The sequence below is a fragment of the Bipolaris oryzae genome, assembly GCF_000523455.1.
Source record: "Bipolaris oryzae ATCC 44560 unplaced genomic scaffold scaffold_38, whole genome shotgun sequence".
In the NCBI taxonomy this organism is placed as follows: domain Eukaryota; kingdom Fungi; phylum Ascomycota; class Dothideomycetes; order Pleosporales; family Pleosporaceae; genus Bipolaris; species Bipolaris oryzae.
The window spans coordinates 40,498-61,255 of record NW_006911314.1 but is presented as its reverse complement, the minus strand read 5'-3'; the positions used below and the strand labels follow the sequence as shown (position 1 = coordinate 61,255).

General features: G+C 53.0%; 11 protein-coding genes across 11 annotated transcripts; 6 read left to right on the top strand and 5 right to left on the bottom strand.

The window, feature by feature from the left end:
• Positions 1-157: 157 nt before the first annotated feature.
• On the bottom strand, positions 158-1,708 carry COCMIDRAFT_3849 (Glucooligosaccharide oxidase; the record flags this gene model as incomplete). The annotated part of the gene is made up of 2 exons (XM_007688105.1): positions 158-1,163; positions 1,230-1,708. 2 exons carry the CDS (start codon positions 1,706-1,708, stop codon positions 158-160), a joined length of 1,485 nt encoding a protein of 494 aa, XP_007686295.1.
• Positions 1,709-2,708: 1,000 nt separating this feature from the next.
• COCMIDRAFT_90823 (uncharacterized protein) lies at positions 2,709-3,933 on the top strand (the record flags this gene model as incomplete). Its single annotated transcript, XM_007688159.1, has 2 exons — positions 2,709-3,076; positions 3,126-3,933. 2 exons carry the CDS (start codon positions 2,709-2,711, stop codon positions 3,931-3,933), a joined length of 1,176 nt encoding a protein of 391 aa, XP_007686349.1.
• A 1,505-nt stretch (positions 3,934-5,438) lies between these two features.
• On the top strand, positions 5,439-6,173 carry COCMIDRAFT_3847 (uncharacterized protein; the record flags this gene model as incomplete). Its single annotated transcript, XM_007688104.1, has 2 exons — positions 5,439-5,711; positions 5,850-6,173. 2 exons carry the CDS (start codon positions 5,439-5,441, stop codon positions 6,171-6,173), a joined length of 597 nt encoding a protein of 198 aa, XP_007686294.1.
• Positions 6,174-6,864: 691 nt separating this feature from the next.
• On the top strand, positions 6,865-7,603 carry COCMIDRAFT_50746 (uncharacterized protein; the record flags this gene model as incomplete). Its single annotated transcript, XM_007688158.1, has 2 exons — positions 6,865-7,149; positions 7,328-7,603. Coding segments are annotated over 2 exons (561 nt in total), but the record flags the coding sequence as incomplete, so codon positions are not given.
• A 442-nt stretch (positions 7,604-8,045) lies between these two features.
• Positions 8,046-11,405, bottom strand: COCMIDRAFT_90899 (uncharacterized protein; the record flags this gene model as incomplete). The annotated part of the gene is made up of 6 exons (XM_007688157.1): positions 8,046-8,117; positions 8,172-9,520; positions 9,569-9,722; positions 9,777-10,136; positions 10,183-10,964; positions 11,117-11,405. 6 exons carry the CDS (start codon positions 11,403-11,405, stop codon positions 8,046-8,048), a joined length of 3,006 nt encoding a protein of 1,001 aa, XP_007686347.1.
• A 499-nt stretch (positions 11,406-11,904) lies between these two features.
• COCMIDRAFT_3845 (uncharacterized protein) lies at positions 11,905-13,427 on the bottom strand (the record flags this gene model as incomplete). The annotated part of the gene is made up of 2 exons (XM_007688103.1): positions 11,905-13,254; positions 13,317-13,427. 2 exons carry the CDS (start codon positions 13,425-13,427, stop codon positions 11,905-11,907), a joined length of 1,461 nt encoding a protein of 486 aa, XP_007686293.1.
• Positions 13,428-13,926: 499 nt separating this feature from the next.
• COCMIDRAFT_24902 (uncharacterized protein) lies at positions 13,927-15,441 on the top strand (the record flags this gene model as incomplete). The annotated part of the gene is made up of 6 exons (XM_007688115.1): positions 13,927-13,976; positions 14,043-14,052; positions 14,105-14,185; positions 14,259-14,280; positions 14,378-14,901; positions 14,950-15,441. 6 exons carry the CDS (start codon positions 13,927-13,929, stop codon positions 15,439-15,441), a joined length of 1,179 nt encoding a protein of 392 aa, XP_007686305.1.
• Positions 15,442-16,083: 642 nt separating this feature from the next.
• Positions 16,084-17,171, top strand: COCMIDRAFT_90851 (uncharacterized protein; the record flags this gene model as incomplete). The annotated part of the gene is made up of 3 exons (XM_007688156.1): positions 16,084-16,128; positions 16,240-16,438; positions 16,513-17,171. 3 exons carry the CDS (start codon positions 16,084-16,086, stop codon positions 17,169-17,171), a joined length of 903 nt encoding a protein of 300 aa, XP_007686346.1.
• Positions 17,172-17,432: 261 nt separating this feature from the next.
• COCMIDRAFT_90898 (uncharacterized protein) lies at positions 17,433-17,930 on the bottom strand (the record flags this gene model as incomplete). The annotated part of the gene is made up of 1 exon (XM_007688155.1): positions 17,433-17,930. One exon carries the CDS (start codon positions 17,928-17,930, stop codon positions 17,433-17,435), a length of 498 nt encoding a protein of 165 aa, XP_007686345.1.
• Positions 17,931-18,538: 608 nt separating this feature from the next.
• COCMIDRAFT_90888 (uncharacterized protein) lies at positions 18,539-20,029 on the top strand (the record flags this gene model as incomplete). Its single annotated transcript, XM_007688154.1, has 2 exons — positions 18,539-19,897; positions 19,949-20,029. The coding sequence occupies 2 exons, from the start codon at positions 18,539-18,541 to the stop codon at positions 20,027-20,029; spliced, it is 1,440 nt and encodes a 479-aa protein (XP_007686344.1).
• Positions 20,030-20,328: 299 nt separating this feature from the next.
• Positions 20,329-20,605, bottom strand: COCMIDRAFT_35277 (uncharacterized protein; the record flags this gene model as incomplete). The annotated part of the gene is made up of 2 exons (XM_007688133.1): positions 20,329-20,478; positions 20,522-20,605. 2 exons carry the CDS (start codon positions 20,603-20,605, stop codon positions 20,329-20,331), a joined length of 234 nt encoding a protein of 77 aa, XP_007686323.1.
• Positions 20,606-20,758: the final 153 nt, after the last annotated feature.

Sequence of the window (20,758 nt, the reverse complement as noted above, 5' to 3'; positions counted from 1 at the left end):
AGATATGTACATGTACTAGTAGGCTCTGTGTTGACTCGAGCAAGCAAGCAAAACACTTTTCACTTTTCGCACTTCGCTTTACTTCCGTACCGAACGCGATCTTCGTGACAAGGTGTCCTGCTTACACAGCAATAGTGAGCAACACTGTACCACCTATCTAGCTTGCCACCAACTGCGGCCCCTCAAACACCTTCTTGGGATCATACACCGCCTTCAACTTGACCAACTTCTCGTAATTCTCACCCCAGTACCTCTTATGCGCCTCATCCTTGCTCAACCTCGGATCCGCATAGTTGATATACGCGCCAAACTGCTCGCCAGGCGTCGCACTCTCAATCGCACTGACCCACCCGTCTAGGAAAGAAAAGTAACTCGACTGATATGTATCGCTGTTCATGATGCGATCGTAAAATTGCATCTTGAAGACGGCGTCGCGGTGCGAGTACGCCGTCGCACTGTTGGGCACGGCCGACACGGCGGAGCTCTTGCCGCCGTGCAGGTCAATCAGGAGGTACCATCCGCGCTGGATCTTTACGGTGGTGGTGAAATAGTAGTCTGCCAGGGCGTAGATGGCTTTTTCGGACAGAGGCTGCGTCATGAGGGACTTGGCGTAGAAGTTCTCGTGGGTGTCGTAGATTTCCGCCTGGGGCAAGGGGCCGAAGGCGAAAGCGGTCAGTGTGTCGATCCAGCCTTTGACGGAGACGGAGGTGCCGGAACCGGAGCTTTTGGCACCGATTTTGTCGAGGAGGGGGAGCATGATTGCGTCGTAGGAGGAGCGGTTGCCGTAGTAGACGCCGGTGAGTTGGCCCGGGACGAAGGTACGCATGTTTAGTTCTGCGGGCTGGTCGTACAAGCTGAAGTTTTGGAGGGTGGAGAGGACTTTGGCAAGTTGCGAGGTGTTGGAGGGGGAGAAGTTGTAGGTGAAGTTTATGATGTTCTCGGGTGCGTCGTAGGTTTTGAATTTGTAGTCGACGACGATGCCAAAGGCGCCGCCTGCGCCACGGAGAGCCCAGAAGAGGTCGGGGTTCTCGGTGGCGGAGGCTGTTACGACTCTGCTGTCAGCCAAGACGACGGTCATGGAGATGACTTGGTCGAGGGCGAGGCCGTGAGTGCGCGAGGAGAGGCCATAGCCGCCGTGGAGAGTGAGGCCTGAGATGCCAACGCTGTGGTGATGGTGTTAGTGAAGGGCTTCTTCAGTGATGCACATTTGTGCTCTGTTAGAGACTTACCCAGGGCAGGTTCCATGGCTGAAGGCTTGCTTTCCTTGAGCATACAGTTTTGTTGCAATGTCACCCAGTCGTCCACCTCCTTGAATCACGGCGGTGTGAGTAACTGGATCGGCAGTGACATTGTTGAAGCGACGCATGTCAACGACCAAGTGGCCGTCCTCTCCTCCAAGACCAAACGAGGCATAGCTGTGTCCTCCACACTTGGCAGAGACTCGGATTCCAGCTGCAACGCCACAGGCCACGGCATCTTGAATGTGCTTGATAGTCGATGGCACAGCATAAGAGGCAGGCGTGATAGGCACACGAAGGTTGAACGGCTTTATCGCCTGAGTGTAGTTGCCAGTGTTCTTGGCGTACGTTGGGACACCGTTGGAGGCAAGACACTCATCAAGAGTAGCACGCTTGTCGAGGGGGTTGGCAAGCGTGGTAGTAGAAAGAAGCGTAGCCAAGGCCACAAACCAAGTAGAACAAGCTTTCATGCTGAAGAGGGGTTGGGATAGACTTCACAGCAGTATCGTGAGTGATCGTCTATAACCGTAGTCATCCCATTGCTTAAGTGTTTCTTGTACCCCCAGGAATAGGAAATTGACAAGCACACCCATCTTTGCAGATTGTACTATACAAACCAAGCACGGCTTGAAAAACACGGATGCCGGGAAGAAGCTTTCACATTAACTTTCCAAATGCAGCCGTGTATACTTTGCTAGGAAAAGATCCACATATTTTTCTTGGTTCTCCATCGGAGCCATGAAGGCGCGCCCGATATCACGCCAAGTATAGGGAGGTGTCGCGTATAACATGGGCGTATCATCAGTTGAGATGGTGGCCGAGGGGGCCCCGTGTGTAAGTACTAGGAGAAGAGAGTTCATCGTTCTGACGTCATCCGCGTGGAGATTGGCGGAGCGCAAGATTAAAAATTGACTACTTGTCTAAAACCCTACAAGGTCTTAGGTGATGTACGGCAAGGCTCTCTTTGCCGGCATATACGAGCATGAGGGCGGGGGCTTGGCGGGGGTGGCAGCGGCAGCCACGTTCCCGGCCAACGGCGCTGCCAAGGCATGCCCCTAGATTAACCTCCGACACGTGAGCGACATAGCCGGAATACATAGTTGTTTAATTTCCCCAGCTTGATCTACTCGGGCACGCCATCCGGCTGAAACAAACCATCCCCCCGTCGAAACATGGCCTCAGATTACGATAAATTGTCCGCTACGTCGTCTTTAACCGGCTTGGAATTGCATGCTTCTCCACAAGGAAGCTTTCCCCCGTCCTGCATTCCCATCTCATAGTGCAGTCCGCCTCTTTAGCCTGCGGCGGTTGTGGCTGCTTGTTTCAGCATGGCCGGTGGGAATTCTCCTTTGCGTGCGCGTGCCACTAAGTCCATCATAGCGGAGATTCCAGAAGGATACAATGCAAGCGTACAAAACCGCGCGACTGCCCGGAGTTTGAGGCCCACACCTGTCTCCATCGTCACTCATTATGCTGTCTACCAACCCCCTTCTCTTGCCGCTCTTCGGCTCCGTTGCGAGCGCCGCCAACCTATGGGCCAGCCATTACTCGGGTACCCTCAACTACCTCACTTTTAGCGGAAACTCCTTGACTCTGAGTGGCTCGACACCTACCGGTAATAACCTGCCAAGCTGGCTCACGTACGACCATGCGGGAAAGGCCATCTACGTTGCGGACGAAATCTTCACTGGTCAAAGCGGGGGAAACCTTGTGTCCTTTGCTGTCGGCAACAACGGTACCGTGAGCTCGCAAAGAAAAGGGCCGACCCCTCAGGGCGTAGTTGCAACAACGCTCTATGGAGGTTCTGACGGGCGAGGCTTTATTGCCAATGCTCACTAGTAGGTCAACATGCTCTCCACATGTCAGCTGATGCTAACCTCAAAACAGCCAAACCTCGCAGCTAACGACCTTCAAGCTGCCGTTGGACGGACAGCAGCCACTCCAGACAATCAAGTACGTTGGAAAAAGTGTCAACCCTTACCGTCAGGAGGCCGCTCATCCCCACCACGCCTTTGTGGACCCAACTGGAGATTTCCTCATTGTACCGGATCTTGGATCCGATCTCATCCGCATTCACAAAATCGACAAGTCTTCGGGCAAGTTGACGGAATGCACCCCCGCAAAGCCAGTTCCTGGAACCGGACCCCGACACGGCGTCTTCTGGAAGCCCTCGGCGAAATCTTCCCGCATCCGACAAGCCGGAGGCAACACGGTTCTCTTCATTGCCAATGAGCTGTCCAACAGCATCTCTGGATGGGCTGTATCGTACCCCTCGGGAGGATGCTTGACCTTGACCCTCAAGCAAACATTGACGCCATACCAAGGCAACGCTACCGCCGTTACCGGCACCAAGGTTGGCGAGATCCACGTCAAGGACCAATACGTCTACATTTCCAACCGAAATGACAAGAAGTTCAATGGTCAGGACTCCATTACTCAGTACACCATTGATTCCACCGGAGGCCTTACGTGGACTGATCTTACTTCGTCTCACGGCACCTATCCCCGCACTTTCGATATCAACAAGGCAGGTGACTTTGTTGCCATCGGCGACCAGACCACTGCCAATGTCGCCATTGTTGCCAGAGATGTCAAGACTGGTAAGCTTGGCCAGAAAGTAGGTGACTTGAGGATTGGTGCCGCCGGCAGACCTGAGAACGAGGACGGCCTGAGCGCTGTTGTATGGGCCGAGTAAGCCGAAAGTATTACAGTAAGCACGCGGCGTGCCTTCGGTACGAGAAACCTATTCGGGAAGCTGGCGGGAAGGCCCGGTTATTGGATAGGATGTACATATCATATTCGTGTTTAAACTTTGGGCTAGTTGAAATCATGAGATTCATGTTCGTGGAAGAATTGTTGTCGGGGCGGAAGGTGTGAATGATGTGGTCCGCCAAGATGCTAAGACGCTAATGAGCATTGATGCTCTCCGTAGTAGAGACTGTATCACTTGGTGCTTTGTACACAAGCCGTGTGCCAAGTCCTACGGCTGAGGAAATGAATCCGTCAGCATCATAATTCCATGAAAGTGGTGTGTACACAAGCAAAGCACAGTCCCTCAAAAACCTGCACGTCCCAATCCTGTTGACTACAATAAAGACTCATAGCCACCTCACTTTATGCCTTACATTACAGCTCACAGCTTTTACAGAGAACGTAGAGGACATGTACTGTTGTGGTTGCTTGTTACCCACAAGCAGAGATCACTGATGGCTAGTCACTGACAGATTCAAATCATTGCGTCCATGGAAGCCAATACTCAGTATACTGACAAGTCTTCCACGGTCGACTGTTCATCAAGTTTTCCTTTCATAACATATTGGTTATGAAAACAAGCGCGATCTGCAGATGACTCCTAAAATTTCATAAGAATTAATGTCAACGAACAAGCACAGAATAGACATGGCGTTTAGACTAGATCCATGAATCATCGATTGGATGGTTTTATACGTACATTGCGAGAATAAATTGAACATTTAACTGCGAACATCCAAAGAGCCAAGTACAAACGCTAAGATCAGACTGCTTCAACAACCACTGTCGCTGCGTCCGCTCATCATCTGCTTGTATGAGAAGCCTATCAATCCGGTTCTAGGTAGGAACATTATCTATTCTAAAGGTCAAGATTAGGCCCACGGCAAGGACCTTACTCTATGATAGCTTTGTATATAGTGCATAGTGTCTGCTTGAATGAAGTGTCTTTTCCTAGGTTGGTTCTTCAGGAAATGATAAGAATGGCCCAGGTTTGGAATTCATTAGCTGAGCTGCACGCTAGAAGATTCCAAAAGATTGCTAGCACATTGGTGATTTTAGTTGATGTTTTTTGATAAAGTACAATATTTTCTAAGAAAACGGTGTATGACGAGGGAAAGCTTGAAGCGACTCATATCAAAAGTCGCGCGTATCATAAAAATTTGCTCATGAAAATACCTGCACCAATTGCAAGTCTGAGAAGAATTATAACACTAAGATTTGTTGTGTGGTAGCGATATTGCTCTCATCCAAATAAGACAAAATTAAAACTCACCAACATGACTTCTACCAAGCATGGCCAATATCCATATTCATTCCAATATCCCTATCAAGGAGGTACCACACTCCCTCGCACCTACCGCAACCCATCCTCCTCTCCTCCCCTCTATCAACCCTCGCTATTCCACTCCGACCATCCCCATCATTCTCTCCACGGCATTCTTACCCACCATGTCCCAAACCGTCACCTTCCTCACCACCTTCGCCCCGCTCCCGCCCTCCACCCCATCCTCCCACGCCCACATCATCAGCGACTTCGCCCACGGCACCTCGACTCCCCACCTCCAAGACGCCATCGTCACTCTCCTCTACAACATCTCACCCAGCACTCTCTCCACATTCCTCGACCGAGACATCAAAGAATTCCGCCTCGTGCAGACACGACGGCGAGGCAGAGATGCAGGCGAGGAACTCGTAGTCATGAAACGAGGATGCAAAGTCATCGTACGAATCTTACTTCCCCCACCCCCAAAATTTGACTTTTGTACACATTTTTTTTTACATTTTTTTCTTTCATACCGTCCGTAGGCAAAAAAAAGTGCGTAATTAATCATACATGCAAAACGCTGACACTTACATCAGGTAGGTCTCGCAAATCACTCCCCGGACCTCTTTGATACCCTCGAGTTCGACAATCTCGTTCGTCTGGAGATTGATGCCGAGGGCGCGTGGAAAGTCATGTATGCGTCGTATCGCGATTACTTTCGCATTAGTTGGGATGATGTGTGGGATGGGATCACGGTGAATCGGGGCTGGGATGATCTCAGTGTGAGGGCTTGGGTGGAGGATCCGAGGGAGGAGAGTAGGAGGAGGTTGGAGAGACTTGCCGATGAGTTGATGCGGGTGGTGCTCAGGGGGAGGATGTGGGAGGAGATTGGGTTTGCGTCGACGCTTGTTACTGGGTAGTAGAAAGAATGAGATGGACGGTTGGGTGTTCGGGATAATGGATTGGATAAGTTCGCGTTTGGTTATGGCAGCTGTATTGTTTCGGTATGGGATGCTGCATTGAGTACCTCAATTTGCTGTTGTTTGCGTGGGTGTATAGAATCTCTACCTGTCCACTTCGATTCCTCAAGTGACAGGAGAATGTATAATGCGTTGCAAGACCCATAGATTTAAAGTTTTTCCGTTTCTTATCAAATTAAATATTTTTCTTAGCAACACGTTCTTTTGGCCGCGTTGCACGATTCATTTCTTGGTAGCTACACATCTTCACTCGGCATCGATCGAAGATTATTGTCTTGTTTTTATCCAGTGATCAGAAATTAAACCATTGCAGATACTGGCCATGTCATATACCGAATATACCCTGTGAGATCTCACCGGTCTCTTCACATCTCATCGTTGTTCACTTGCATCAAAGTGTCACACTCATCACCTCACCTCACCCATCTCATCATTCACCAGTCGACCAGCTCCCCAACCTCCTATATAAACTCAACCCCCCGGCACCTCCAACTCCAAACCAATTCAAATCCCTTACTATCAACCACAAATTCCAATTGAAACTCCCCCATCAATAATGTCCTCCACCATTACTCCCACCGCAATGGACCTCTCCACGCCCCCCGCCACTCCATCCAGCAGCGCCCAGTATTCACCCACCAAACCCTCCCCAGCACCCATCAACAACGAAACCGAAAACTACACTACCGCCTTCCCCTCCCTCCCGCCAACCACACCCGCAACCCACGCCCACATCATCAACCTCCAATCCCCGCCTCCAACACCAACCCTCCAAGACACCCTCGTTACAACCCTCTACCACACCTCCCCAGCAACGCTATCCCACTTCCTCGACCCAACCGTACACACCTTCAAACAAGTACTCGGAAAAAGCGACATAAAGCTTGTAATTTGGCGCAAAGGCGTCGAAGTTTTTGTACGTTACTCCCCCTTTCTACTTTTGCGCCCTTTCTGCTTTCTTCTTCTTCCTCCTTTCGCTTTTGCTTACCAAACCCCCTTTTGAATTTTTTTGTTTCCCCTGCGACGTTTTGTACCCCACCCTGCCCACCGCCAAGACCACAAGCTAATGGGAGAGAGAGAGAGAATGCATATAGATTGGCATGTTTGAAAATCATACGCAACTAAAGACTTTTCGCTTCCTGCACCTTGCGGGTTTACTGGTCGGATATGATGGGAGCTGGCGTGTTACGTGTGTGGCGGTGAATGCGTATTGTGCAACAAGGTGGAGCGATGTTTGGGCTGGGAAGTTTGAGTGTAAAGGAGGTGTGGATGTGATGAGGGTTTATAGGGATGATGGTGAGGAGGAGGAGGGGGTGGAGAGGGGGGTTAGGGAGATGGCTGAGAAGGTGATGGCGGGGAAGTTTTGGGAGGGTATGTGAGGGAGTAAAGGGGGTGAGCATGGGAATTTCGGGTTCGTGGAAAGGAAGTTCGATGACGAGTCTTTCTTTAATGTGGCTATAGGAGCGGTGGCAGGTGTCCAGCGAACAAAGGTACGAAGGGTCCGATGAGCAGGATGTGCGATTCCAAAGGAAGATATCCAAAAAAAGTCTCTATTGGATGCCAGAAATGACGTATAATGATGAGGAAAAAAACATGGGGTGTATATGCAAAACGCCATCATAAAAAGGGACCAACCGTCTATCCAAAACTCAGTTGACCAAGTCATATCCTCAATGCCCCGCTCGTGGTGCAGAGGAGAGAAAAATCCCGTTTTCCCTCAAAATAAGAATAACTCCTTTATTTATCGAGTATCACAACGCCAGACGCAAACATGCCAGTATCCAAACAACGACACAGGAAAAGAAAAAAAAATCACCATTTCCTCGGTCCAAACGTCTCTCCCTTCGGAACTTCCCTATAAGGACAAGCCTGCCAATCGCAGCCCTTTTAAACATTAGCACATCTCCCAAAGCCATAATAGACAACAAGATATCTTACCTGCTTGTAAACCTCGGTACCCCACCACTTGAACCCGCTCATCCACCCAGGATACACGATACCGAAAAAGATAACAACAACACCAAACGCGAGCCCAGAATCCAGGGCAGCACTGAGCATCATATTATACTTTTTCCACCACGCATTACGTCGGTTCTTGATTTCGTAGTTGAACAGGTAGCACACCATTGCCCAGACGGAAAAGTTGAGACCCGTGGCTGGCGGGATCCAGCTGAGGCTGCCAAACACAACAGCAAGATTTACTTTGCTGAGGATGGACTTGCGGTCGCCGCGGGCGAGGTAGTAGAGGATGACGGGGGCGATGGCGCCGACGGGGAAGGCCCAGACGAGGTGTTGGTAGAGGGCACCCGGGCCGAAGAATTTACCCGGACCGACGACGCCCCAGAGAATGCTGCCGTTGAAGTGGACGCGGGCGATGGGGCAGTTGAAACCGTTGATGGCGTCTGGGGTGCAGATGCCGGGGATGTAGTTGAGCATCCAATTGAGCACGCCGATTTGGGTGAGGCTGGATACGATGGTGACGATGAGCTGCAGTTTGAATAGGATTCGTGGGGGGATCTTCATGTAGTGACCGAGCTTGAGGTCGGATGCAAACTTCAAACCCTGCGTCGCGGAGATGTAGCCAAATGTCGTAAATACCATGTTGGCGACGGGACGGCCAGGGAACACAACACCACAGATGAGCTGACAGATGAGGTAGATGCTGCTTTGTTGGTTCGTAATGGCCATGACAATGCCAATCGGGATAAAGAGTACCGCGCCGATTCCGAGTGCGAGCAAGAGACCATACCAGGGGAGATAGACGGGATAGTACTCGACAACGAACATACCTACGGCTGCCATGCTGACACCGGTGAATAAGTACCAAGAAATCGGCACGTCTTCGTATCTTCTCATCAGTCGGTTGTGGACATCCTCGGCTGACAAAAGGTCCTCGACATCCGGCTCAGAGTTTGGACTAGGTCGTTGTGGAAACCCAGCAGGAGACGCATGTCCTGCGTTGTCTTCGGAGCTAGTTGTCAGTGGCTGATAATCAGCTGCTGACTCTTTTCTGATTTCGGCCCATGAGCGACGCCACTGTCTCCAAATATCCTTTCCGTACCAAAGCCCCGTATGCGAGAGCAGAGCGGTGAGGCCGGCGAATTGCAGAGCATAACTGAGCACATATGTGATGGGAAGGTATACTCGGCTGTACTTTCGGTACGCCTCTTCGTCAAACAGAAAATTCTCGGTCAAAATCTTGCTGACGTCATAAGGTTTTCCGCGGTTGTCCCAGACGGCAGAGGATAGAATGGGCATGTAGGATGAGTAGAGAACGTTTTTGTAATCTTCACCTTGTCAGCACCTCAGAAAGGAGGTTGCCGTAGCACACTTACACATTATTGGCGCTGCAATCCACATGACGCCAACGAGGCCTCCAAGAATGTTCATGGCAGCCCAAAACGGCGTAATCAACGGAGATCCAATGTATGCAATCTGTGCCCAATCGAAGGTGACAGGAAATAATCCAAGACCGGATGAGATTCCAAACTGCAATGCATAAGTATGGTTTGTTGTGTTTGTTTGTGTTAATGTTCAACATACCAAATTAGCAACAACAACATTCTTGGGCGCAAACCAAGTGAGTACGTTGAAGTAACTCAACGCAGGGAAGAGTAAGCCAGGTAGGAAGTAGAAAGCGACGGATCCTAGGAATATGCGGACGAAGAACTTGCGGGGCGCAATTGTCCAGCCATCAGCTGGCTTGTTCTCATCTTTGTGCAATGCAGTGAACATGGCTGTAGAAACCAATGTGCTTGGCCAAATCATGCCGCTTGGCCGGACAAGATAGCGTCTGGTGATGCCGGCAAGGGAGTAGCCTAGGATCTGGGTGGAGAGGATGAGCAATACTTGGTACATGATGCCAAGGTCCTGACGGTAGAACTTGACCTGCTCGACAATGACCTGTAGATGTCAGTACCAGAAACAAGCATTTTGCCAGGTTACACACGTCAGTTGCAAAGGCAAAGCCAAAAGACACATTGCTGCTGACGTATACACAACAATGCTCTTTTTCATTCCAGCGGCCTTGGGCAAGCCAAAGGCGTGTGCGACGTGTCCAGCTGGACTTTGCACTTGATTGGGGTGAGGTTGTCTGGACGCATCCATCGACAAAGGTTTCTTCGGGGTCGCTTGATCGCTTAAAGAGTTGGTCCCAAAATAGGCCCATGGGGTGGACGAGTAGTAATGCAATAATAGGAGTAAGGCTAACGCTAGGGTATCGTAGGGAGAAGAAGAGGTTTGTAGAAGAGCCAGCAATGGAAAAGAGGATGGACAGGAACCACATGCGTGGGGTATCAATGGACAGGGAGAGGTTGTCGGTCGCGGCTACGGATGCTCTTACTTGAGCGTAGGGCGAGTTGTCGGAAGGATTTCCCTTCATATCGTGCAAGTCAGCGCCGTGGTCCTCGTCTGAGGCTTCATCGTCGTCTAGCGTAGTGCTTGAAGAGGCAGAGCTGTCAAACAATGGGGCGCCCGCGGTGGAAGGGTCGAGGCCGCTTGCGTTGAATCTTGCCTCGAAGCGGGATTCCTCGTGCCCAGCAGAGGCTACACCAAGCGTTGTGCTGCTACGGCTAGCGTCTCCTGTCCTGCGACGCGACCCAGCGGCGCCCAGTAACGCATCACCATTGGAAAGCCTACTCTTACCCTTTGTCTTTGGCAGGGCCCCAGTTAGATGATTTTGGCCAGGTTCGTCAGGGCTCGAAGAAAGACTGGGCAGGACGCCATATGAGCCTGGCGGTGCGGTCAGCACGTGCTGCAGGGAAACGGTAGTGGGCCAGCTTTGTGCGCCGTTGCTCGTGTGCGCCCATGTAAAGGAGGCGAGAGGCGAGAGGCGAGACAGAGTGGCAATGATACGAGCGCGTCACAAATAATTACTGGCTTACCTGTACCCTGGGCCGGGCTGGACCTCACCAGGAGGGGCACTCTTGACATTGTTTTTGTGAGAGGTTGAGGAGAGTCGTGGGAGCGTTCAGCGGGCAGATCAAGGTCGTCATCAGAGCTGGATTGGGATGTGGGTAAGTGAGTTGCTTTTCCTGGGAGGACGTGTAACTCGACGCTGACAGTGTCGGTCGCAGGCACGGGACGGGACGGGTGGCGCGTGTGTCCGGGAGGATAGGCAGGCGAGCGAGCAGCAAGTGGCAGGAGCGACTCGTGCCCGGCCCCGTCATCCATATGTACTGGGGGGCGCATCCACAGAGTGTCGCCAGGACGGTGCAAGTGGTCCTGTTTGTCACGGCTAGACAGCTTCACGCGGGAGGGTAATCAGATGATCAGATAATATTCCACAGGGCGCCGATGGATTGGGCCGTCATTCTATTCTTTGCACCATCTGATTAGGCAGACCCGCGGCCGAGCCATCATGACGTGAACAAAGGCGGGCCCGCAGCCAATGGCGCGTGCAGCCCCGTTACATTACACGGTTAGATCCGAACGGCCATGTGGGCATGGGGGGCCATCAAACCACTGCCGTGCGCGCCAGCCGCCGCCGCCTGCAGGTCATGGCCTCCTACCTGCATGGCAATGTGCGTCCGGCTATCTATCCATGGCCACAGCGCATCGCCATGTAGCAGCTGTCGCGGTTTGTTTTTCTCTTTCTACATATATAAATCGCCTAGGTTGTAGACGCGTGTTTGTACAGCGCACGCACGCACACCTACCTACATGACTCCCCTCAATGTGACGTAGCCTCTTCTTCCTTGACATGCACATGACCACCTACGCCCGCATGGCCATTGGCCCGAGTCCCGGCGGTGAGGCTCTCAACCATCTTGATAGCGCCCTCGGTGTCGTCCTTGTTATACAGAAACAACCCCTGCAGCGATGCAGTACTTACTGCATCCACGAGGCCTAGCTCTCTGGCCTTGGCCATAAATCTCTGCTTCGCTTCCCCACTTGCATCGAAATCGGCGTAGAACCGATCCCACAGCTGTTCCATCTGGTACTCTGTCGCCTCACCGAGTCGCACAGTCATGTCCACGCGTCCTGGCCTCACAAGCGCCTCGTCCAGCCGTTCGATATGGTTCGTCGTCAAGAAGATGATGCGCTCCTCAGCACTGGCCACACCGTCCAAGGCATTCAGAAGCCCGGAGAATGTCACCGACGCGCTTGCATATCCATCTGCGCCGGGCGTTTTCCGGTTCATAAAGGCAACGTCCACGTCCTCGAGCAGCACGACGGTGCGACGCGGGACCTTGGTCAGCAGGTGGTTCAGCCTGTCGTCGGTGAGGCCCCGCTCGCTGACATTGAGGATGGCAATGTTGAAATCAAGATGACCTGCAACTGCCTGGATAAACGAGCTCTTACCGGTGCCAGGAGGACCGTACAGCAGGTAGCCTCTTCGGTAGGGTATGCCCCGGTCCAGGTACCATTTGCGTGACGAGATGAAGGCCTCCATATCCTCTACAATTCTCTCCTTGACCCCGCGCTCGAGAACGACCGAGTCGAGCGGGCGCTTCCGCTTTGCATCGCCAAACTGCTGCCACATGGTGCCCATTGAGTTGTATATGACCGTCTTGCCCTCGTGTGACTGCTGGTATATTTGGTGCGCCTCGGCGAAGATGTCTTCAAAGACATGGCGATGCGAGTACAGGGTCGTGAGACTGATGGTCTCAAAGGGCACGCCGTCTTTTACATTGAGGCTGTTTCGTTCCCGCTGCCGGTCGACGAGGATGAAGGCGTTGTTGTAGCGCAAGAAATGTTTGCCCGGTCCGGGGACGAAGGAGAAGTGGGCGGCGTGCGAAGGTCCGTCGGGAGGGGTGTATGTTTGCACCTGCAGATGGTGCATGCGCGGGTCGATGCGATTGAGTATTTTGGCGAGCACAGTGTTGTGGGCAAGCGGCCTGGCCCCGGCTTGCTGTGCGCGGTGATAGTTGGTCATCCATTGCAGGACCCAGGGATAGGCATCGTCATGGCGGGTGATTTCGAGGTCGACGAGCATGCGGCGTTTAATGAATGCAGCGCCATGCTGCAATCCTTTCTGGCCCGTCCGCGCCGCAACCCCAAGCGCTGCGAGGCCGAAGCCCTATGGCATGAGTGAGCACACGTCGAGCATGGCAGGCATGGGCGGCAGAGGTCAATTCATACGGCGGTGAAGAAGGGATTATCGGCAGCCTGGGAGAACAGCGATGCTGAGCTGTCGCCCCGGGCAGCAGTCATCTGCCGTGCCAGCTGGTGTTGTGGCGTGTTGGGTTCCATGGGCGGGAGAGAGATTGGCCTGCGCACAAATTTGATAGGCCATGGACGCTAGCGCGGGACGTCCAACTACACACACCAGGGCGCGTGCGCATGTCACACAGCTACGACTCAGCTCCAGCGCCCTGGGCTGCCTGAGACAGATAAGACTTTGTATGCGCACAGCATGTCTGTACATACACATACACATACACACATGTACATGTATACATGTGTGTTTGCATCTGCGCATCCCAATAAAATAAACGTCCTGCGTGGTGTGGCTTGCAGCAAGGTCCAAGAGGCGGTGCAGCTGCATGGAGAATCCGGGGTCGCGGAAGACGATCGCTCTTTCCCACAGCTGCGGAGGGGTGGAGCACTAGGGCGACGCTTGGGCCGACCCCTTCCCCGTTACTGATAACCATGATAGCCGCCTGTGTGCCCATCATTCACCGGTGTTGACTCTTGCACTGACGCCTCTGCCCCCTGGCTGCGAGCCTCAGTCCTTCTTCTCCTATGCTTCATGGCTACCGTAACCATCGGCAGACCCTATTTCGACGCCCTCCTGCGCAGGTATGTCCTTGCACCACTTGGCCGAGACCATGCGTCCCATATGGCCTCTGCTGACTAGACCCATAGGGCCGAATTAGTTAGTACTCGTCCCTGGCCCCGATGCCACCTGCGCTAACCGACACGGCCAGCATGCTCCCACTCAGCATGTCAAGTATGGCACTGATCTCTACAGCAACGTCACCATCAGCAAGGCTGAGCACGACTACATGGTGCGCCCCCTGTGGCACAGCATTGCTGCCACTATACTTTCTAGCACATGCACTAACAGACCGCCAATTCTAGGTTCAAGCACTACGAGAGTACCGTATGTATGCCCCACTCCGAGCCGCATGCTAGCTATAGTTTTACCATTGCCCCCCCCCCCCCCCACATATCACAGAATAGTCTCTCACTTTGCCTAGATCTTCTCAAAAGCGCTCTATTCCGTGGGGGCCTGACGGTCGAGACACTGGACACCCTTCTTCAAGACGAGGGCACTGCCACAAACGAAGAGCCGTTGGGGTACGATTACGAGTCAGAAACTGCGCCCGTCCGAGACAGAACCAGAGCATTGGCAGGCACAGAACACGGCCAACATGCCATCAGTCAAGACGCACACTCGGCAGCATCTCCTCATCAACACCTTCGTGGTTCTGGAGAGACTGGGACTTTTACCTATGGTCCAGAGAGCCAACTAGATGACGATGAAGACGACCAGATCCAGTCCCCGAGTCAGCTCATTCCGCTTCATGCCCAGCGAACTGTACTAATCACAAATCTACCGGAACGCACTACCCACAAAGACTTGGCAAGCATCGTGCGAGGTGGAAGGCTCCTGGACATATTCCTCCGCAACGATCGATCAGCCACCGTCTCGTTTGTTGAAGGTGCAAGCGAATTCCTTGCATACGCAAAGCGTAATGATATATATCTGCACACGAAACGAGTGAGTTGCAGTCTTGTAGTCCTTTGGGTCCTATGCTAACTCCATCAGCTTGAGTTCCGCTGGAACGATAGACAATTCCACGTGCCCTCACACGTATCTACCAAGATCGCCAATGGAGCAACCCGGAACCTCGTAGTACGAAACATTGCAGGAAAACTCACGGCAGATCAGATAAGGGATCATCTAGACCATATCCACAATCTAGTCGTGGTCCACATCTACTTCAAGAACGGAGATGCACACATATCCACCAATTCTATCCACAACGCCCTCTTCGCCAGAACCTGCATGATGTCGCGCACTGCATACAAAGGTGCACGCATTGAATACTATCCAGACGAATGCGCTCAGCCGCTTCCTCAACCTACAAAAGTCTACGCCCAACCTCAACGCACCCCCATGAAACCTGCACCTCTGGTCAACCAATATGCTCTTTTGGATATCGGATCAGATGATGACTCCGAGTCTGATGAAGACGCATATGGAATCCACGGCGTGCAAGTTGGTGGCTGTCGTTTGCCCAATGGAGTAGCAGTATAGGCCACTTGACAAGTAGTTGCTCGCCCCTTCCGGCTCAGTGCAGCTGGAAACTACAGTGGTCTTAATGCACATGCTTGCCCGAGAAGCAAGTCAATTGGGACTAGCCCTCTCTACGGCCCGTCAACCTTGAAGAGGTCGGTGTCAAATTCCGACCACTCTGAGCAGTTCCCAAAGAAAATTAGAGTCGCATAAGATACGGGTAGCCGCTATAAATTTTGCATTACTAGATGGTTTTAGTAAGCGGAGTGGTTGTATGCCTGTCGCTGGGTCAATCTGGCGTGGTAATTCATATGCCTACTCAGAGCGGTAGTTTGGTTTCCTTTTTTTCTCCTGTATCGATACCCTTCAATTTCTGTACCTCTATAGGCGAGACTATGCTCTTAATAATAGATTGCGATAGGCTTTCCATTCTTTCAGCTCCTGCCCAGTGTGGCATGGAGACTTATTTGCTGTCATGTCAAGGATGCCCACTAATGCAGCTCGTTTAGTTTTAGCGACGATTAGCTCTGCATGAGTTGCACGTCACTGCAGCCGCTGTATTATCATGCATATCCCCGCCTTGTTGCGATCAAGAACGCGAAGCTGAACTTGACCCTCACATAACTTGGCGTTGGATCAGACCACAAGATATCACGACGGAACATGGCGCCAATTGTCAAAGTAGCAGTCATTCAACTATATCCAAAAGTACGTGTTGGCTACCCCACCTTACTCCACCCCCACCTCCACTTCACTTTTGATCATGTTCCTGCCATTATGCACAACGCACCGCATGGGCACTGTGGCTGACCTTGGTAGCCTCTGCAACCCGAGCATAATTTCAACAAAGCAGAGGCACTTATCCGCTCTGCAGCTGCCCAGGGCGCGGAGCTTGCCGTCTTGCCCGAATACCATCTGACCAACTGGAAGCCCAAGGATCCAGAGTTTCTGGCCGTGGTGGAAAAGTGCTCGGACTATGTGAAAAAATACCAACAGCTAGCCAAAGAGTGTGGAATATGTGAGTTGGCGAGACATTTTGATTGAGTCATTGGGTGCAGAAACTATAGATCACTAACAAAAGGGTCTCAAAAGGCATTGTCCCAGGCACGATTGTCGAGAGCCACAAGGAGAATGAAAAAGAGCAGGACCGGTTGCTAAATGTGTGCTATTTCATCAACCACCAGGGTAACATTATTGGCAAATACATCAAGAAGAACCTCTGGGGCCCTGAGCGCGACCATCTCACAGGCTCGGGCCGCGACGTGCACGAGGTGTTTGATACGCCCGTGGGCAAGGTGGGATTGCTGATATGCTGGGATCTTGCTTTTCCCGAGGCATTCCGCGAGCTTATCGCGCAGGGCGCAAAGATTATCATCATCCCTACCTTCTGGACACTGAATGATTGCAATGAGGCGGGGCTCAAGCAGAACCCTGCCGCTGAAGCGCTCTTCCTCAACTCGATACTCACGGCTCGAGCATTTGAGAATACGTGCGCTATTATCTTTGCGAATGCGGGAGGGCCGCCGGGCAAGGGGTATGCTGGGTTGAGCCAAGTGACTGTGCCGTTTGTAGGCCCGCTGACAAAGCTGGGAGGCGCCGCAGAGGGCATGAGTGTTGTTGACATTGACATGCAAGTGCTGGAAGATGCGGAAGCCAATTACCAGGTTAGGGCTGATTTAGCAAAGGATGATTGGCACTATGATTACAGACATGGCAAGGGGCCCTTGGGTCGAGGTAAAGAGAAGCTGTAAAAGTCTAGCTAGACTGCGGTATCATTGATGTATATTTTGATTTGCTTCAAGCAGTTCATATATACATGTTGACCAGAAGCTGTCAAATTAAAGACCAAGAGAGTAAAAAAAAAGAGAGAGAGAAACACAGAGACTTGGACAAACGCCTTGATCGCCTGTACCCATGGTATATTCCAAAAACTGGTAACTCCAACATGGGCTTGTCATCGCACACAGGGCCGAACCCTGTTGGTAGCCAGGGGCGTCCATCATAACGTGGCTTCAGCCTGGGGTGGAACGGCTATCTTCGCTGCTGCTGCTGGAAGGATCGCTCATTAGGCCGTAGCCTACGCTGTGTGTGGTCGAGCCGGCCCGATCTGTCGTCCAAGTCTCGCCAATGACTATGACCCTCGTTTTGCCGCCTTCCAAAAAGTTTGCCTCATCCTTGGTCAGCACGGCGGAAATCTCTTTTGAGTAGACACTGCGGTAGAATTCGAGGAAATGGGCCTCGTCCTCGAAGACCATGTCGGAAATGCAGTCAAAGTCGAATTCTTCGTTGAGCACGCCCCTCAGCAGTAGCGGGGGGCGGTCAACGTTGGCAGGGCCGCCAAAGCCTTTCCGGACAATCCGGGCCAGGTAGCGACGGTTGAAGGTGATGGGCCAGCAGTGACTGAGTAGCGAGTAGGCCAATGGAATATGTGTGTTTTCGTAGTGATCTCTGAACTGCTCCGACGTGATGTGGCTGTTGCGCGTGACGAAAAGGACGACCGTGTACGTCATACTGGACGGTCCGGGACAAGGGACTGTTTCTGGATGAATATGCGTTCTGCAAACTGCTTGGGTTTTGGCGGAGAGGACGGGAGGCCCGAGGACAGGGGAGGGGAAGCGGAAGCTCTTGTAGTCGTAATGAGCAGCAGTGCAAGTGTGCGGACTCGGTCGGCCTGCCTGCTATGTACGTACATACATATGTAGGGAGGATGCACCCACCGCGAACCGCCCTATGTGGCTTATAAGGACGCAGGCGCGCCAGCTCAGTGGATGCGAGGCTATACCTAGGGGCGGGCTTCGGACTTGAGGCCGTCTGGTGCCATGGAGTGGCTGCTTTGTTTTTTTGGCGTTAGCTGTCTACCATGCGATGGCAGAGGGAACTCAGGGGCGAGTCAGGCCCGCAGAAGAGCCGGCGCCGGTGCAGCTGCCTATCGATAACGCCCGCCACTAGCACCAACGCCCGCCCACAGAACAGAGAGGGCCAAAATTGCGCCAGGCCAAGGTGGGGGGGAAAAGAGGCCCTCCTCCAAGACGACGACGACGACGACACGACCAGCCCGCCCAGCACACCACCACCACCCGCCACTCCCCCCTCTCCCTCTCCCTCTCCCTCTCCAACCATGAGTCTGCGCGAGCGAGTCCCGCCGCAGTACCACAATGGCGAGCCCGCCCGCCGCGCCCCCGACGACGACTCGGACGTCGAGGAGGAAGCCATGGCCAATGACTACCGCGAGCAGGTCCAATACGATGGCATGGAGGATCTCGACCGCATGCCCTCGATGACCGGCAACCACGACATCCATGCCCAGCTGCAGGCCGCCGCCACGCCCCTCGAGTTCCAGGCCACACTCGAGACCAAGTTTGCCAGCTATGACAGCTACTGCAACCTCTTCCACTATATCCTCAACTCCGAGGGCCCTGTCGACCTCGAGGTCCCCAACTACTACTGGGCCTGGGACGTCATTGACGAGTTCATCTACCAGTTCAACAGCTTCTGCAGCTACCGTCAGCGCGTGGCCCAGAAGAGCGACAATGAGGAGGAGATTGCCCTGCTGCGCGAGAACCCAAACACGTGGGGCTGCTACAGCGTCCTCAACGTCCTCTACTCGCTCATCCAGCGCTCCCAGATCAGCGAGCAACTTGCCGCCATGAAGCGCGGCGAGGATGCTAGTCTGTATGCCGGCGAGTACGGCAACCGCCCGTTGTACAAGATGCTGGGCTACTTCTCCATCATTGGTCTTCTCCGCGTCCACTGCCTGCTGGGTGATTTCAGCCTGGCGCTCAAGACGCTCGATGACATTGAGCTGAACAAGAAGGCCATGTTTGCCCGTGTCATGGCCGCCCACTTCACCACGTACTACTACGTCGGATTCTCGTACATGATGATGCGCCGCTACTCGGACGCTATCCGTATGTTCAGCCACATTCTCGTCTACGTCTCGCGCACAAAGAACTTCCAGAAGAACGCCCAGTACGACTCCATCACCAAGAAGAACGACCAAATGTACGCCCTCGTTGCCATCTGCGTCGCCTTCCAGCCCACCCGCCTCGACGACACCATCCACACTGCGCTGAGGGAAAAGTACGGCGAGCAGTTCAACAGGCTACAGCGCGGCGGACCCGAATCCCTCCCCCTGTTCGAGGAGCTCTTCCGCACCGCCTGCCCCAAGTTCATCAGCCCCACACCTCCCGACTTTGACAACCCAGAGATCAATATCGACCCCATCGAGCACCACCTTCGAATCTTCATGGACGAGGTCAAGAACAACATGATGTCGCCCACAGTCAAGAGCTACCTCAAGCTCTACACCACCATGGATCTTAAGAAGCTCGCTGGTTTCCTAGAGGTTGAGCCGGAGAAGCTGAGGTGCTGGCTGCTTGTCAACAAGCAGAGGAGCAGGCAAATACGGTGGGCCGAGGGCGGTCTCCTGGATGGCGATGTTATCCAGGCCAGCGATCTCGACTATGCCATGGAGGGTGTAAGTAGAATCTGTTTTGAAGCTAATGATAACAGTACTAACAACAAACAGGATCTAATCCACGTTTCCGAGGCCAAGGTCGGCAGGAGGCTCGTAGACTGGTACCTCCGCAACCTGGCGAGGACGTACTAGGAGGGCGGGAGAGAATTTAGACATGAAATATTCAGATTTCGAAACCTGTTCAATAGAGCATTGCGACTTGGAGTTGGAGGGTTTCACGGCGTGCACATTTCAAAAAGCAGGATTTTACTTTTGCGAGATGCGGAATACGCTCTGGCAACGGGGAGACGGAATTGGCTCCAGGTTGTAGGGTATCCCATGGCGGGATGACGGTGCCCGCCCGCGTGTGCTGGTCGGGCCGATGGAAGGAAATGACTACGTCTAGGTAGAAGTAGGCGAGTGCCGAGACAGATGAATACCAAACAAAGCGTTTATGATTGCAATGCGCGTCTGGTGGGATTGGGATTGGGAGTGAAGTTGCGGTGCCTTTGGTTAGAGAAGCAGAAGGGTCGCAACAACATGACGTGCCGAATTTTGTCGGACTGCGCGATGGCTTGCAGCGGGGGATGGGTGCTAGCGCCCTGGGTTAAAGAGCATTTGCATCTGAGCAGGCATCGCTTCTACTCGACCAACCTCAGCCAAACAAGATCGACGAGCAGGCACCGCGTAAAACAAACGTGCCAGGAGCACGCACGCCGGAAAGAACATGGGGATCAAGTGAAGCTCCTACCCCCCCGCCCGTCTAGGTCGCCCACGCCGCCCATGGCCTTTTTCTATTGCCCGATGCGCCTGGCACCTGGCTAACAACGACCCTCTGTCATCACGATCGCCCCTGTGCACACCGACTCGAAATCGACTCCC